General features: G+C 38.1%; 1 protein-coding gene across 1 annotated transcript; it reads left to right on the plus strand.

Annotated features, from left to right (window-relative positions):
* The first annotated feature begins 6767 nt into the window (after positions 1–6767).
* Positions 6768–10115, plus strand: LOC126240894 (probable nucleoporin Nup54). Its single transcript, XM_049947961.1, has one exon. It carries the CDS (start codon positions 7438–7440, stop codon positions 9079–9081), a length of 1644 nt encoding a protein of 547 aa, XP_049803918.1. The 5' UTR covers positions 6768–7437; the 3' UTR covers positions 9082–10115.
* The last annotated feature ends 6321 nt before the right edge of the window (positions 10116–16436 follow it).

Here is a 16436-nt window from a genome sequence, read left to right on the forward strand (position 1 = left end):
TTCAAAAGTGATAGCAGTGTACATGGCTACAACACTAGGAGAAAGGATGATCTTCACTACTCAAGGATAAATCTAACTTTGGCTCAGAAGGGGGTATATTATGCTGCCACAAAAGTCTTTGGGCACTTACCTAATAGAATCAAAAGTCTGACAGATAGCCATATAGCATTAAAAAGGAAATCAAAAGAATTTCTTAATGGCAACTCCTTCTACTCATTAGATGAATTTTTAGATATAGTAAGTGGGTAATTTCCCAACCCCCACACAAAAATTAAAAGTATTGAGTGTCATGTAATATTTTGTGTAATGTAATATCTAGTATAGACACATTTTATTAACTTGACACGTTCCACATCATTACGAAGTGTCATATTCATATCTATGGAACAAGTACTAATCTAACCTAGTATGTTGTTGGGCCCATCTGTACTGCACTGCATGGTGTCGTGGTTGCAAAGATGGACCTCGCCATGGACGTTAGGAGTGAAGTTGCGCATCATGCAGCCTACTGCGCACAGTTCGTGTGGTGACACGACGTCCTGTGGCTGCACGTGAAGCATTATTCAATAGTATGACGTTGCTGTCAGGGTTCCTCCGAGCCATAATCTGTAGGTAGCGGTAATCCAATGCAGTAGTAGCCCTTGGGCGGCCTGAGCAAGGCGTGTTATCGACAGTTCCTGTCTCTTTGTATCCCCTCCATGTCCGAACAACATCGCTTTGGTTCACTACGAGATGCCTGGACACCTCCGTTGTTGAGAGCCCTTTCTGGTACAAAGTAACAATGTGGACGCGATCGAACTGCGGTATTGACCGTCCAGGCAAGGCTGAACTACAGACAACACGAGCCATGTACCTCCTTCCTGGTGGATTGACTAGAACTGATCAGCTGTCGGATCCCCTCCGTCTAATAGGCGCTGCTCATGCATGGTTGTTCACATCTTTGGGCGGGTTTGGTGAAATATCTGAACAATCAAAGGGATTCTGACTGTGATACAATATCCAGGGTCAACGTCTATCTTCAGGAGTTCTGGGAACTGGGGTGATGCAAAACTTTTTTTATGTGTGTAATTATTAAAAATAATAAACATGCTACCAATAGTGAACTGAATTATGTACTCGATAAAAAACTTAAAAGTGTGTACAAATTTGGCAAAACTTTCAGCATCTGGTTTGCTAACAATTTAATAATTGTGACTATCCCAGAAGACGCATTTTTCGCCTCTTAGGATGTTGCTGATGTGTTTACTAATATACCAATTGATGAAATGTTAGAAATAACTAAATGTAATTTACTACAGCATAAATCTAAGGCAGTAAGTGAGATTGTAGAGTTGTTAGACTTTTTGTAATTGAGTCTGATTTCATATAATTTACCTTTACTGGAATAATTTACCACATGGGAGATGGTCTAGCGACGTGTAATAGTTTATCCAGCATCATATCAGAAACTTATCTTAATGGCTAGGAAATTACATTTTTCGATAAATTCCCGATATAAAGCAAAAAATACCGTATTATCGCTGTTATGTAGACGATGGTATTGCTCTGCTTAAAGGAAAGAGCAAGATTTAAATGAAGTAAGAAACAAACTCAATCAAATGCATCCAAAAGCTAAGTTTACAGTTGACATGAAACTGATGGTAGCATCAATTTTCTCTATTTATCAATTAGTAGATTAATTGGGAAACATGTTTGTAAAGTTTACAGGAAGTCTACATAATCAGTTATAATTATTAGTAATAATTCAGATAATCTAATATAGTACACAAAATCATTTCTATTCAGCTTCACACAGAATGTTAAAGTTACCACTTACAAATGAAGACAGAGTTACAGATAATCAAAAAGATAGCATTAAGAAACCGTTACCAGGAACGTGATACAATGAAACTGTACCACATTATACAGAAAAATATTAAACGAAAGAAAAGCAATAGCATAAAAGGCTGTGGAAAAGGAAAGGTGTATTACACCCACGTACAAAGGTCCTATAACAGACCATATTGTGAGATGATTCCTAAGACTGTAAATTAAAGTAGCATTTCGATCTAGTAACTCCCTTAGACGTTAACTAATACACAAAAAGAATGTTGCATATGGTGAAATTCAGTAATTCAGGGGTATATAAAATGAACTGCCAAAATTGCCAGACCACATGCGTTGGCCAAACTAGAAGAATGTTTAAAATACATTATAAGGAACATGGAAATTTAAATTCAAACTGTGTGGCACTGTTTGAAGATTTTAGGACAACTAACCACATACATTAGGAGATATTCAAGATAGTATGAAAATTATCCACATTGGACATAAAGGTATTCTGTTAAATATTTCTGAAGAATTTCTATTTTTTTTAGAGAAGAAGAAAAACCCGCAAAATGTAGTAACCAAACAAAAAGTATTTAATTTATGTGGGTTCTTTCAGTTATCTGATGAAGTTTTGTAGACAAGTAACCAAAATATAACACCTCCTATGTTATCCTGACAGAAATATTTTTAAAAACGGTAGTACTGAATGGATTTTTGTAAAGACACTTTGAAATACGTATTTCTTATGATGTAATTTTGTTTTAATTTTTCAGATGTACTAGTATTTTTGGAAAGATAAGCAGATATCTATATATAAAAAAGAGGCGATTAAAAGTTAATTTCGTTTTCTGTAGACATAAATTATCTTTGGATACAGTATACCATGAGCAATAAGTACTGTAGTATCATGGAGGTAAAAATTCTACCTCCATGTGTTGCACAGTCAATATCATCTTTGGTGGTGTTAATATTATGATTTACGACTGTACTTTAAACATACTTTAAACATACTTTAAACGTAAGTTTGTGTACTATAGTACATCCAGTCTAGTCTTTAGAGCAGGCAGCCCACTTATACACAATCTTTAATGCCATGAGTCAACTTTGAACATAAGTCACCGTACTGCAAATATAATATGTACTTTGCATAACATCAGTGCAAGTTCTCGTATTATCTCGGTTTCTATCTTTTACGCTGTATATTATGATGATGCTCTTTTTCATTTGAAGAGCAAAAGCGGTAAACAGAAAATACTAAGTGCGGCTTTTGGCTGTTTGCAAAATCTTACAGTACACTGAGATTGCGCATTGAAAGCCATGATGTCACAGTGTAGGGAAGCAGCCTACTCACGCCTTATAAAATTCACATGTCTTTCCATTGTGTACCAGCCTAGTCTGCTGTAACTAGCTCTGACGTCATAAATATTGCACAATACTTTAAAAATCAAGTAAATAACCTGAAACGTTTCTAGCATGTCAGGAGTAATACTAAATCAATATGTGTTGGATATCAGTTCAATAACTTTAACCATTTTCGAAATTTTGATGTTTTTCTGTAAAAATCATTGGCGCAACAGAAAAGAGCTAGAAACTTAAAAATTTATATTTAGATTCCTTTTGCATAATAATTTAGTAGAAACAGTATTCTGGATCTCACAAATTAAAATTTTAGTTGAAATTCATGATTTTCTGGTTTTTGTCTTAGAAATTAAGGAAGCAAGATAGATTAAGTAGGCGATTAAATAAAGCTAGGATGTTTAAATTTATGTAGAAGGAAGATCCGCTACAATCATAATGATGTGAGAAGTTTCAACTGAATAACTATAAAACTATAGCGATAACGTATCTCCAAAGGACAAGTTCAGAGCTCGTCTACTGCGTGTACTGTAATTAAATTAATTCTCTCGCCCAAAGTATTTGACTTAGCCACGTCAGACTTTTATTATGATTACTTACCTGTGTGCTGATTGTACATTTAAATTGAGAGCTTCATCGGCCATCAGCAAAGGAAGCAGTGATGTATTCAATAACTTAAAGTGGTGCATTACTAGCCCAGCGGCTAGTCGGGAGAGCGGATTTGATCAGTCCTTCCCTTAGCCGTCCGCACCGCGGCTTTATATATAAGAACGCTGCGCGAGAGAAAAAGGCCCCAGTTCTCTCCAGACGCTGATTAGCGAACCACCTGTGCCGGGAGTCGCGTCGCGTCGGTATCGTTGATATAAACAGCCTCGGATGCAGTAATAAGTTACTCGGGATACGCATAACCATGAAATCGTTTTCGAGTGAAGTGTTAATTCTGGGATGACTTTAATGATCTATCTTGTTTGTGTATGTTCTATTTTCACGTGCCACCGCAGGACAGACATTCTACCATTATTTAGCGTGGCGTTTGATGAACATTATCATCAAATTATGGCGAGCATTCACTTAAACATTTAATTTGAACAGTTATAGTTGCATCAGCGCATTAGACTCTGAACTGCTCTGGTAGTTGGATTGTGTGGATTCTTTTTGGTCTGTGACTTTCAGAATATAGTGGACATTTTAGAGAGAATGGTTTTTGATTATGAATCCCAGACAATTTCCTAATTCTTCAGAGCTATAAGCTGTAGCTATAAATGTATTTCTCAGATGAAGTGGGCACTAGGAATTCTAACTGCAGGCTTCACGTTTTGCTAATCACTTTCTGGTTGCCAATATTGTAGTTAGAGAGCCAGTGTTGAGAACGGCAAACAACAGCATTAAATAAATAGTAGGAACATTTCAAAACAATTAATTCCACCCGCCGCCCCACAACAGGTTCTTCAAAACAAGTGCTATGTGGTGTCCCACAGAATCACCTTCATCCACTGGTATCACGCAGCATGAGACGAGCCGCTTTCGATAAACTGCATGGACTTTCACATCCCGCTATGACTTGTGTAATGATGAAGCTTGTCGCAGACCGATTCACCTGACCAAATGTCGATGAAGACTGTAAATCTTGGATGCAAGCATGCACTGCCTACCAGCGTTCCAATATAGGACCCATACACAACCACGACTTGGCTGCTACTCTATTCCTAAGTGCCGTTTTCTGTATTTCCATTTAGATCTCGTTGGGTCCATTCCAGATTCAAATGCGTATTGATATATTCCATCTGCAATTGACTGAATAACACACTGGGTCGAGGCTGCACCAACTACAGGCATCAGTGCTGAAAACAATTGCAAAAGCCTTTATGAGTGACTGGATTTCTCATTTTGGTTGCCCTGTTACAATAACAACAGACCAGGGTACGCAATTCGAGAGAGCACTTTTGATGTGAATAGTGGAGGTTTGCTAAGAGGGATTACTAAAGCTGTTTATGAAATTACTTATTAATTAAAATAACTGGCTTTCTTTCAAACAGTTGACTTTTCATATGCAACAAAAGTAATACAAAGAATACTATTACTGCAAAGAAGACAAAGATAAACAGCTGGGCTCACATAAATAAACCCTATGCATTAGTGGTCAGAATGTGAGCATAAACAAGAACAAGAACTGCAAACACACACAAATTCAATTATGCAAAACGTTTCCAACAACTTATTACTGAACTCTGTCATACCTGTGGTCTCTAGTGCTTTTGAACAACAACTTATCATTCACAAAGTAATGGTTTGGTATATAGCTGGCATCACACACTAAAAACACCCTGTGGTGGTAATGGATTGAAGCCACCCTAAGGGTTCTTCTAGGTGTGTATACGGCTTATAAAGCAGACCACAGTGCCTCTCTCTTAGAACTCCTTTGTGGAGAAACCTTCACTCTTCTGGGAGATTTCACTGAAATGTCACAAATGCCAACAAACAAAGAACTGCCACAGCTTGTCTGCAAAATCAAGTAACATATTGCCCCTTAAAGCTCCTACCAATGTAAGCGCCTGGACCCCAGAAAATTTTCGTCCATAAAGCTCTTCATGGCTGTTATCATATAATGCTGCATGACGATACTGTACGGCCAGCACCACATCCGCCCCACTCAGGACCTCATAAAGTAATTAGACGGTGTGACAATACCTTTGACAGATTTCTGCATGGGAAATTGACCTTTGTTATGGTCAACATAGTTATACCTGTATGATATTACTGATAGTATCGGTACCCACATAGGCGAAATTCCGAATGTTAACCTAGACGACAATGTAATTATGTCGCGAGTGGAGCTACACCAGTTCTGACCTGATAAGATCTCAGTCAATCTAATCGGTGACCTTCTTGTTGTGGAAGAACTACAAGGTGAGCAATGCATCTATGATGGCACACCACCAGAGACATTCTCTCGACAGTACTGCCTCTCGTCAGAGTTCGAATATGACTTCATCACTTCCAAAGTTTCTGCACTTGGGTTTCTGACATTAATGGCTGCTAAAAGGCTTGCCCTGCCCATCCACTGTCATCACAGCAAAGCATGTGCACTGCATCCGCTTCACTGAATCCCCCTCTCCCCTCCTCACCTAAGTCACACTACTTGAAAACTCCAATCTTCATTCTCGTTTTACACGACCTCATCAGCTATCACCTAATCTCATGCAGTATCGCCAATTTTGGCTGCACCTTATTACTACAGCAAGAAACGGTCTTCTCATGACTTCATGTATAGAGCCAGCACGACATGGGCGGTCGTGCATACCTGTGTGATACCCATTTTCGTACCCAACATTTCTGGGTCCATTTCTTCTTCGTCATCATCACTATAACCTCTTCATCTAAAAGCTGCGCAACTACAGTAGCTCCCGTACGAATACGTTCACTTTTCTGCATCTTGAAAATCACGTCAGTAGTGTTTCCAACTTCAACGTGGGGTTAAGTTAATATGCATGTAATGGTAGCGGTGGGGAGATGCATGCGTAAGTAATTCATCCATGTAGGGACATGGCGTGATATGTTCTGAATGTGTAATCTTTGATAACATTGTAATGTAACATATCTCTCATGCATAGGGTTTGGAATGTTGATATTTAAATTCTGTGTATTTCGGTAATAAATAGTGAGTGTGATTATTTGTGTTAATGGTGGGGCATGGTACAGATGAAGTGTGGAAAACTAATTGACAACGGTCCAGTTTCTTATGAGGTGTAAATATATTTGTTTTCGCGCCCTGTAAAGAAGATCACTGTACTGATTTTTTTCTAATTTATCAGGAACAGATATTAAAATTGTGTGGAAAAAGTTCGCTTACTTAAAGCAGTAATAATTAGATATTCTGGTAGAAACACAAACATACATTGACGACGGACAGTTGAGATTGTCAGTGGGTGCTGCAAAACTGTGACAATAAAGTGTATCGTTAGCGTAGAATATAATATCCGTGACCTATTACAGGAATGCTGCACTGGTTTCGTACTGTTACAGTTTTTTGCATTATTTAGCATCCTGATGTGAACTAGAATTCATTCTCAATAACCGTTAATTGTATTGCGTTTTCCACCACCATTTAGGTTTTGACCATGTCTTTAATATACTTGCCTAATTTCACGGTTGCGTAATGTTAACGGGTTGGCTGTAAAGCAAATGTGCGTTGGAAGAATGTTTTTTGTGGCCAGGAAGTTAAGAATTTGAAGGTGTAGTGATACTTTTATAGCCCCATTTTAAGTTAACATAATGGCATTCAGTTTCGGTAATACTGCAAAATTCCCAACGCAAACGTCTGCACCATCTTTTGGTTTTGGCTCCTCGTTAACGACAGCTGCTAAACCGGCAGCCACAGGTTTCTCCTTTGGTACTCCTAGTTTTGGCCTGGGTACTACAGCAGCCACAACAACAACAGGTTTTGGTTTTGGCGGCCTTGGATCAACACAGAATACTGGATTCAGCTTTGGTGCCACAACCACGACAGCAGCTGGGACTGGTGGATTTGGTACTGGCAGTTTACAGTTTGGTGCTGGATCAGCCGTATCTGGGACAGGAACTGCTCCGACATTTGGTGGATTTGGAACTACCGGCCAACAACAAACTGGATTTGGATCTTTTGGCGCGTTTGGTGCAAAACCGGCGACATCAATAGGAGCATTTGGAAGCACTGGTTTATTTTCTCAACCACAACAGCAGCAGTCATTTTTGCAGCAGCAACAAGCGCCTTTGAAAGGGGAAGAGGCCATTGCAAGGGCTGTGTACTTTGTGCAGATATTTGGTGATGAACGTGATCAAGTACTGGCAAAATTTAACATGCTTCAGGCTTTGTGGGGTTGTGGGAAAGGTTACTATTTACCTGGCCAACCACCTGTAGAATTTACTCCTGCTAACCCTTTATGTCGATTTAAGGGTATAGCTTACAGTCGCAGAGTAGATCCTGAAGAAGCTCGTGAAGGGCTTGTATTGCTTACGTTTGCAAAGGCAGAGGCAGATGTGCGAGCCGGCCAGTCGCAGCTTGTCCAGATCTTGCAAACTGCATTGGGAGATAGAGCTACGATTCACATAGACAGTATTCGCTCTGTAGGACCTCAGAGAACAACAGTGAGCCTTTATGCTGAAGAAGCACAACAGCAGTTAGGAACAGCAAAACGTCGCTGTGGAGCAGCAGAACTGGCAGCGGGCATACGTCAACATTTGACCCAGCTGGGTGCAGAGTCAGTGCTGCCCCTTACTCTCCTGTTGTCTCCTGAAGTGGAACGATACCTGTCAGAGCCTCCTCCAGGTATTGATGCCCGTCTCTGGAAACAAGCACAGGCTGAAAATCCAGATTCAGCTAATCTCATACCTGTCCCTGTCATTGGGTTTGAAGCACTTGCAGCACGTGCTAAAGCCCAAGAACGTGAGGCAGCTGCACACTTAGCAGCCTTAGATCGATCAGCTGCTGAAGTTTCTACTTTGCGTGCAGCATTGGCACGTACAGCTGCTAAGGTTTCTGAGCAACGTCGCCGAGCACTTTCTTTGGAGCATAGAGCACTAGTTGTAGTCGGCAGACAGCAGATCAGACGTAAAGCAGGGCAAGCGCTTGACCCTCGTGAAGAGGCTCTGTTGAGTCGATTGCAGGCACTTCAAGCCCATCTTTCTGCTCCATCTGTTGTTAAAGCTAGACTGAATGAAAGTCTGTCTCAGGTACGCTTGAGGCGAGGAGTTGATGGCACAGCAGGACCAGGAAGTGGTTTACGAAGTTCAGCAATGTTTGGTGATGACTTACGAAAATTTCTGGAAATGGAACAAGATGGCATTGATCGCCTTGTAGAAGTTGTGCGATCTGACTTGAATTCTATGCGTACAATTCAGGAAGGACTTTGCAAACTTTTGCCACAGCAGTACAAATGAGATTTCACTTAATTTTGACAAGAAATGGAAATACGTGTGAGATGTGATCATTGTGTTTATGGTGAGCTTCTAGAATGGAGATGTTCCTACAGCATTTGGCTGTTTTGTGAATGATATATTTTCTGTAACTATTTTTTTACTCATTTGTTAAAATTTTATTATTGTGCTATTGGTGTATTTTGAATATAAGACAACTCTCTTGTGCTACATTTATAATTCATTAAATTACTACTGCTTCCAGGTCACAGTATTGCATTTAAAATATTGTTGGTGAATTTTATATGCATGATATCGAATCCATCCTCCATGCCCACGCCCCCTTTTTCTCATCCCTCCCTCTCCTGCTTTGCGTACACAGTCATTCAGACATGAAGATGTGACATGTACACATTGCTTTAAAGTAATGCAGAATGGAATGAATCCAAGGGAATTTTTAACATGTAATAGGAAGAGAAGGTGGAATATATTTAGCCAACACCTAGAATGTAGAGCATTGTAAAATGAAAGAAAAAGACCTTAGATTCAGGGTACATATAGGAATACAGAAAAAAATAGTAGAGTTGCTTAGGAGCTAAGAAGGGATGATTAAGAGAAAAAGGATTGGTCAAACCAAACTGGAAATTGAAGGGATGCAACATTTCATAAAGCAGGAGTGCAAAACTCCATGTTAATGTGGCAAAGTTCCTGCCACAGTCTGATAAGTTGCTAACAGTGTATTCAGTAAATTGGTTTACCTTATTATTGAGTATTAACTTGGTGTGTGTTCATTAGTGTGGAGTATGTTTTCCTTTTTCAGCCTTAACCATTGCCACAGGTCAAGAGGCAGTGACTTGATTCAAAGATTTATTGTTTGATGGAATGTACACACAAATTACTATGTTGTTATGGAGTGAGTTGGACAAGGTTGCAGTGTGTTTGTTTATGGAATGTACACACAAATTACTATGTTGTTGTGGAGTGAGTTGGACAAGGTTGCAGTGTGTTTGTTTAAACATTCGGTTTTCTAGCTTTTTTTTTTTTTTTTTTTTTTTTTTTTTTTTTTTTTTTTTTTTAAGCTGCCACCTGGTTCTTGATGCATGTTTATCATAAAAATTACTTGTTTATGAACCAGAACTTATAATCGATGATTTTATTATTGTCCATTGCTCTGGGCCCTCATTTGCAAGTATTGACCTATTCCATAACATCACTATTTTTATATTTATGTTACTTATTCATCAGTTTCTTACATGATAGTTTCAATTTCCTCTCAGTGTGTGATTATTATGTGGAAATTTTGTAAATATGATTTGAAAAGAACACAGTCAAATGTGGAACTGTTCAGAAGATTCTGAAAAAGTTGTACAAAATAAAGTAGTACACCTATTGCTACACTGAATGATAGAAATTTACCATCTGCATAAGGGGGACGTTCAGTTCAAATGTTGCAACTGATTTGTTTGCCCTTTGTTTCACTATTGCAGTTGACAAATAGGCCTGCTTATTGACCAAAATTGTGAAGAGCTTGTCATTTTCAATATTCACACCACCTCACATTGTCTTAATTGATTTGTAATCTTCAGAATATAAATCTTGTTGTACTGTGTTTGTATCCTGCCCCAGAATGATCTAACACTTGCCATTAGAGTGCCGATTTGAAATATTTATGTCCACTTCGCAAAGACTTTTGTTTATTCATTGAGAAGATTAATTATATTATTTTTATTTTCAATTTTTTTAATGCAGATGTACAGATAAAACAGTGAATGTAAAAGAATTTTTTATATAGTTTTAATCTGCTTTGATTGTCCTTTACATTACTCCCTGCTGCTTAAAAAAAAATTGAAATCCATTTTATAGACAGACTTTTAATTACTCATATGTGAACTTGTCATCTTTCAGTTTGTTTCTGCCTGCCATAAAATATTGAAAGATAGTCTACTGAATAGTATGATATCCAAAATGTGACTGAACTTTCATGCAATACCTTTGTGTGTTTGTGTTTACATTGGAATGATAAATGAATACAATATATAGCACTAGCATAGGTTGATAAAAATAATTTAAAAAAATTATTGCATTTTTTTTTGTATTCTGTGCACCCATTCCTATACATTCATAATTGTGTGAAACTTCTGACAATAAATCTTGTTGTACTGTGTTCAATCTAACAAGTTATGCATACTTTTGTCCTTAATAATTTGTTGTTATTTACTAGTAAAAGTTTATTAAAAACTAAAATCAGTTGATTCTAAACCAGAATATTATTTTGACTATACTGAACTAACTTCGATGCAATAGGAACACACTGTTTTTCATAGACTTCGAAAAATAACAATTTAGAGAATATTTGAAATTGTTGTTGTTAATTGCTTACCATAGAAAAGTAATGTAAGCATATAATACTCACAGATTAGGTCGTAGACCTGTTTTAACTAGCCATCTGTTACCTACAGAGCAGTACGAAGACTGATCTGCGATCGTGAGACATATAATCAGTGTTGCCATGTAGGAAAGTAATTTTTTCTTAAAGGAAGCGGAATGTCAAGTGTGGATAGAACACATTGCATTATTTTGAGTGTGTGAGTAAGACTCAATCACTAATTGTCTCTCTCTATTGTTTTACTCTTAATTATAAGTGAGCAAATAAGTGGCTCTGGTAGAGTTGTGCAACTAGTTAAAGTGAACCAGTAATAGGTTGGAGATTGATGTACATGTTTGTAGTTGATAACAAAGTAAGTATGGGAACATATGTCAGAGAAAATATGTTTTATCTGTTTGCAAACTGAAGAGCGGGCATCACTCATAATGGAGGAAATGGTGCTTCTCAGAGGAACACAACAATTACTCTACAGGAACTCATAAGAAACAGTTCCTTGTATAACAGTGTAGTGCTGTGTGCAGCGATTCATGAAGCTTCTCTTTTTGTGCAGCTCTTGTGTTGGTTATATTATTTACTAACTTTTGTGTTCTGTATAGTGTTAATACATTTAGTGAAAAATTAACACTCTGTAGCTTGTAGATAAAACCTTTTTTTAGCAGGAATGTGGAACTTGCCTGCTCGCTTTTCAGTTAACCTATACAAAACATGAAACAATAAATGGCCATTAGCACTGCACACACATGAAATCTATGTCTTAACAATTTCATATCAAATTATATTATGTGGACACAGGGCATTGGGAGAAGGCATGGGGAATTCGGTTAAAGAAATAACGATAATGGAAATTCTGAGATGGAGCAGTACATAAAATGATGGAAAGACTGTATCCACATGTAGTGGACTGATGTGTGGCACATAGACACTTGTTACATAAAACGATATTCACACTAGCTTTCAGGCTCACACACTTTATGAGTAGCAGATAGACACAACATAAAGACAGCCGTGCATGTGAGCTTAGGGCCGAAAGGCCTCCTTCTAACGTAGAAAAAACACACACTTGAGCAGAGCACAACTCACACACGTATGGCCACTGGTCAGACACAGTGGTTCTTTGTGTGAATTGTGCGTGCACGAATTGTTTGTTTTTCTATTTTAGAAAAAGACCTTCTGGCTGAAAGCTTGCACGTGTAACAGTCTTTTTGTTGTGCCTGTCTGTGACTCAACGACTCCCCTATACGGTGAGTAGCACACTATTCTTTTCATAATGTTGTCATTATATACCCACATGGGGGGAGGGGAAGCTGTCCACACTGACCCTTCCCTGTCCACAGCATGCGCACAACACATGCTGCCCCCCCCCTCTCTCTCTCCCCCCTCTCTCCCCCCTCCCTCCCTCCCTCCCTCCCCCCTCTCCTTCCCCTCCCCCCTACACACACACACACACCCCTTTTGCCTCGTGCAGCCACTGAGTCATCTGTCAAAAGACCTGCCTCACACTATCCTGCTACTCTCTCTTTGACTCCTGCATCCCTGCAGGTAGTGTGACTACTGTTTTCTGTTACATGAATGTATGAACTGCACATCAGTTTGCTTTAGTTAAAGAAAGAGGCTGTTCAAAAGCTAAAGTTTTGAGTATTAAACATGTGATGTTTAGTACATCATCACTGTAATATCTGACAAATCCAGAATGTAACAGATCTCATTATTCCCTGTATATCATTTTTCTTGGCATGTGTACATTTTGCAAAGTTGCTTTTGGTATCTATACCAAATGAAGTACAGTGGTTAAAACAGATGTTAGGATTCCTTAAATTTCTTAAAATGAATTATGCCTTTAAAAAGTGTGCAAAGACAGCAGTCACTTATTCAAAAAGATAGTGAAAATTATCTGTTGTTACCTATGTGAGCTCAGTCCATATCAACTTCAGGTGAGTGAGTGGTTTTCTTTTCTCATTTTTATTCATTGTTCTTGTTGCAGAACTTCCATTGCCTTAACAATTTGATGCATAACTTTGTGATTGTTATGCTGTGGGACATGCACTGACTATCTAAGAAGTGATGACAAGATGGGAATTGGCTGTGGCTGTGTTAAATTCGCCCGAAGTGAATTACATAATTTTGCACAGTGTGTGTCAGTAAGGCAAGACTAGTATATTTCTGATTTCTCTTAAATAATTCTGCCATCTTAACCATTGTGAGGCTATTTTTGTTTCACACAAGATGCCAGAATTTTAAGTTAGCTTTCACATTTATACTGACTGACAAGCTACAGTGATTTGGCAATAGAGTAGGATTAAATTCCCATTTTGGTATTTATGTTTAAGTTTTAAAGACAAGAGTGTTGCTGGTGAACTGTTCTGCAAATGTGTGAGGAGTAATTTTGTATTTTATAGAAGAAGGGATCGGTTGGTAGGACATGTTCTGAGGCATCTAGGGATCACCAACTTGTACTGGAGGGCAGCGTGGAGGGTAAAAATCGTAGAGGGAGACCAAGAGATGAATACACTAAGCAGATTCAGAAGGATGTAGGCTGCAGTAGGTACTGGGAGATGAAGAAGCTTGCACAGGATAGAGTAGCATGGAGAGCTGCATCAAACCATTCTCAGGACTGAAGACCACAACAACAACAACATTGTAGTCTGCAGCAGTTTTACCTTTTATAAATTTATTTGTGTCATCTGCAGATATTGTATACTTCTCAGACCTGCTGAATGACTTGAGATCATTGATAAATATCAAGAATAACATTGATCTAAAATTGAATCTTGGGACACACTGTAAATAATTTCTTTTCTTTTAGAGTGGTAGGTATACACAATGTTCTCTTCCTGATGTGTGTTTTCTACTGTCTGCCCTCTGATTTTTAGGTATGATGTCACCCATTCACATATCAACCCCCCTAATTCCTGCATATTCCAATTTTTGTAGCAGTAAGTTGTGGTCTTATCATATCAAAGGCCTTTGTGAGGTCCAGAAATATTGCTGATACATGTTTCTTCTGGTCTGTTGCAGTTCAGTGCTTTGTTTTTAGAATCAAAAATTGCTCTTTCTATTGATTTTGTTTTTTTTTTCTGATTCCATGTTGGGTTCTTGGTAAAATAAATAAATAAATAAAATAAAAATGGAACAGCTGAGAGATTGGTCTGTAGTTGTTTAGTTGTTTTCATTTGTCTTGTCTCCCTTTTTGAAGAGAGGCCTTACCTTCGACATTTTTTCTCGAAAAACACCTTTACATGACGAAGAGTTGCAAAAATGAGTTAGGGGCTTAATTAGTGCTATTACACATTTTTTAAATATGGATTCAGGAGCATTGTCTATGCCTGATTGTTTATAGAAAAAATAAGTAAAATTAACAATGTGGGTAAGTTTTAAAATTAACAGCTGTTCAGTTCTGTAATTCCTACTTCAACCCCTCCATACCTCCTTGCCAACATTTTGTCTCTCTTGATAGATCAGCACAGGTGTTGAGAAGAACACATGCTAATCATACCCTCCTCATTTGTTCCTTCAGAGCTGATTACTGTTCCACCACCATCAGCGATGACAACTCGCAACAAATGGAATAAAAATTCAAGAAACAATTTGCTACGATCAAGTTTAATATTCACACTAGCTACCGCACTCATAGCAGAGTGCTCAGAACACTACTGAATGCTAATTGGCTGTTGGAGAATGCCTGACTTAGGTGCACAGAACAAGCCTAAACTCAAATGCTGTCATCCGTGTCTCCATCTACAGTCACCATTAATGTAATCTCTCTTTACATCAACCTCCTTCCCTGTCCGCCTGGTGCTGACCAACTCGTAAGATGGCACCCAGGTGAAAGCGAATCTGTGATGTCTGTACACCTCTCATTAATTTTATAGTCACCAGTAACTATTTCACATTTGAGTGACGGACTTACAAACATCAGTGATTTGGCCTTGGAAACTAGGGTGTCCTGTTGTGCCAGCCTTTATGTGGATAACTTTCTCAAATTCCACAGATTTTTATCCCCTTGTTTACAATATACTGACAACATTTTACTCTGATTTATTATGGTGCTGGACTTCCTTGAAAATTGTGTCCTTTTAACAAATGAGATTCAAAAATTTTCTTATGTTAAGGATTTGAAGTCTTGGCAAAGTGACAACTTATAAAATGAAGTCCATCTGATTTTTTTCTAAATTCTGTGTTACCATGCTCAGTTTTGATCTTCGTCTCAGATATGATATCTTCATACTTCAGAAAATCTCAGACACACAAACATGCATCAGTACCTGCAAGTTGGCAGCTGTTCTACTCACAGAGTGAGATTCTCTCTCTCCTATAGGTTTAACATTCATGGCAAATGGTTCTTTGGATATTATTATTATTTCTTTCCTTTCTCAGACATTATGTCTGATTAAAAATGAAAAGTGACGCGGACCTTGATCAAGTGTGACTTCCTTCTAACTGTACGGTATATGTTACATTGCATTTAGGAACTTTCGGGTAATTGAACATATATCAATAATTACAGATTTCTGTAGTTGTATATACACGTTTGGATGTAGCTGTATTGCGTTGATGTACTGGTGGATATTGTGTGGTATGACTCCTGTAGTTGATAGTATAATTGGTATAATGTCACCTTTATCCTGATGCCACATGTCTTTGACTTCCTCAGCCAGTTGGATGTATTTTTCAATTTTTCTCCTGTTTTCTTCTGTATATTTGTTGTATTGGGTGTGGATATTTCGATTAGTTGTGTTAATTTCTTCTTTTTATTGGTGAGTATGATGTCAGGTTTGTTATGTGGTGGTGTTTTATCTGTTATAATGGTTCTGTTCCAGTATAATTTGTATTCATCATTCTCCAGTATATTTTGTGGTGCATACTTATATGTGGGAACGTGTTGTTTTATTAGTTTATGTTGTATGGCAAGTTGTTGATGTATTATTTTTGCTACATTGTCATGTCTTCTGGGGTATTCTGTATTTGCTAGTATTGTACATCCGCTTGTGATGTG

This window comes from Schistocerca nitens, chromosome 1 (assembly GCF_023898315.1).
Source record: "Schistocerca nitens isolate TAMUIC-IGC-003100 chromosome 1, iqSchNite1.1, whole genome shotgun sequence".
In the NCBI taxonomy this organism is placed as follows: Eukaryota; Metazoa; Arthropoda; class Insecta; order Orthoptera; family Acrididae; genus Schistocerca; species Schistocerca nitens.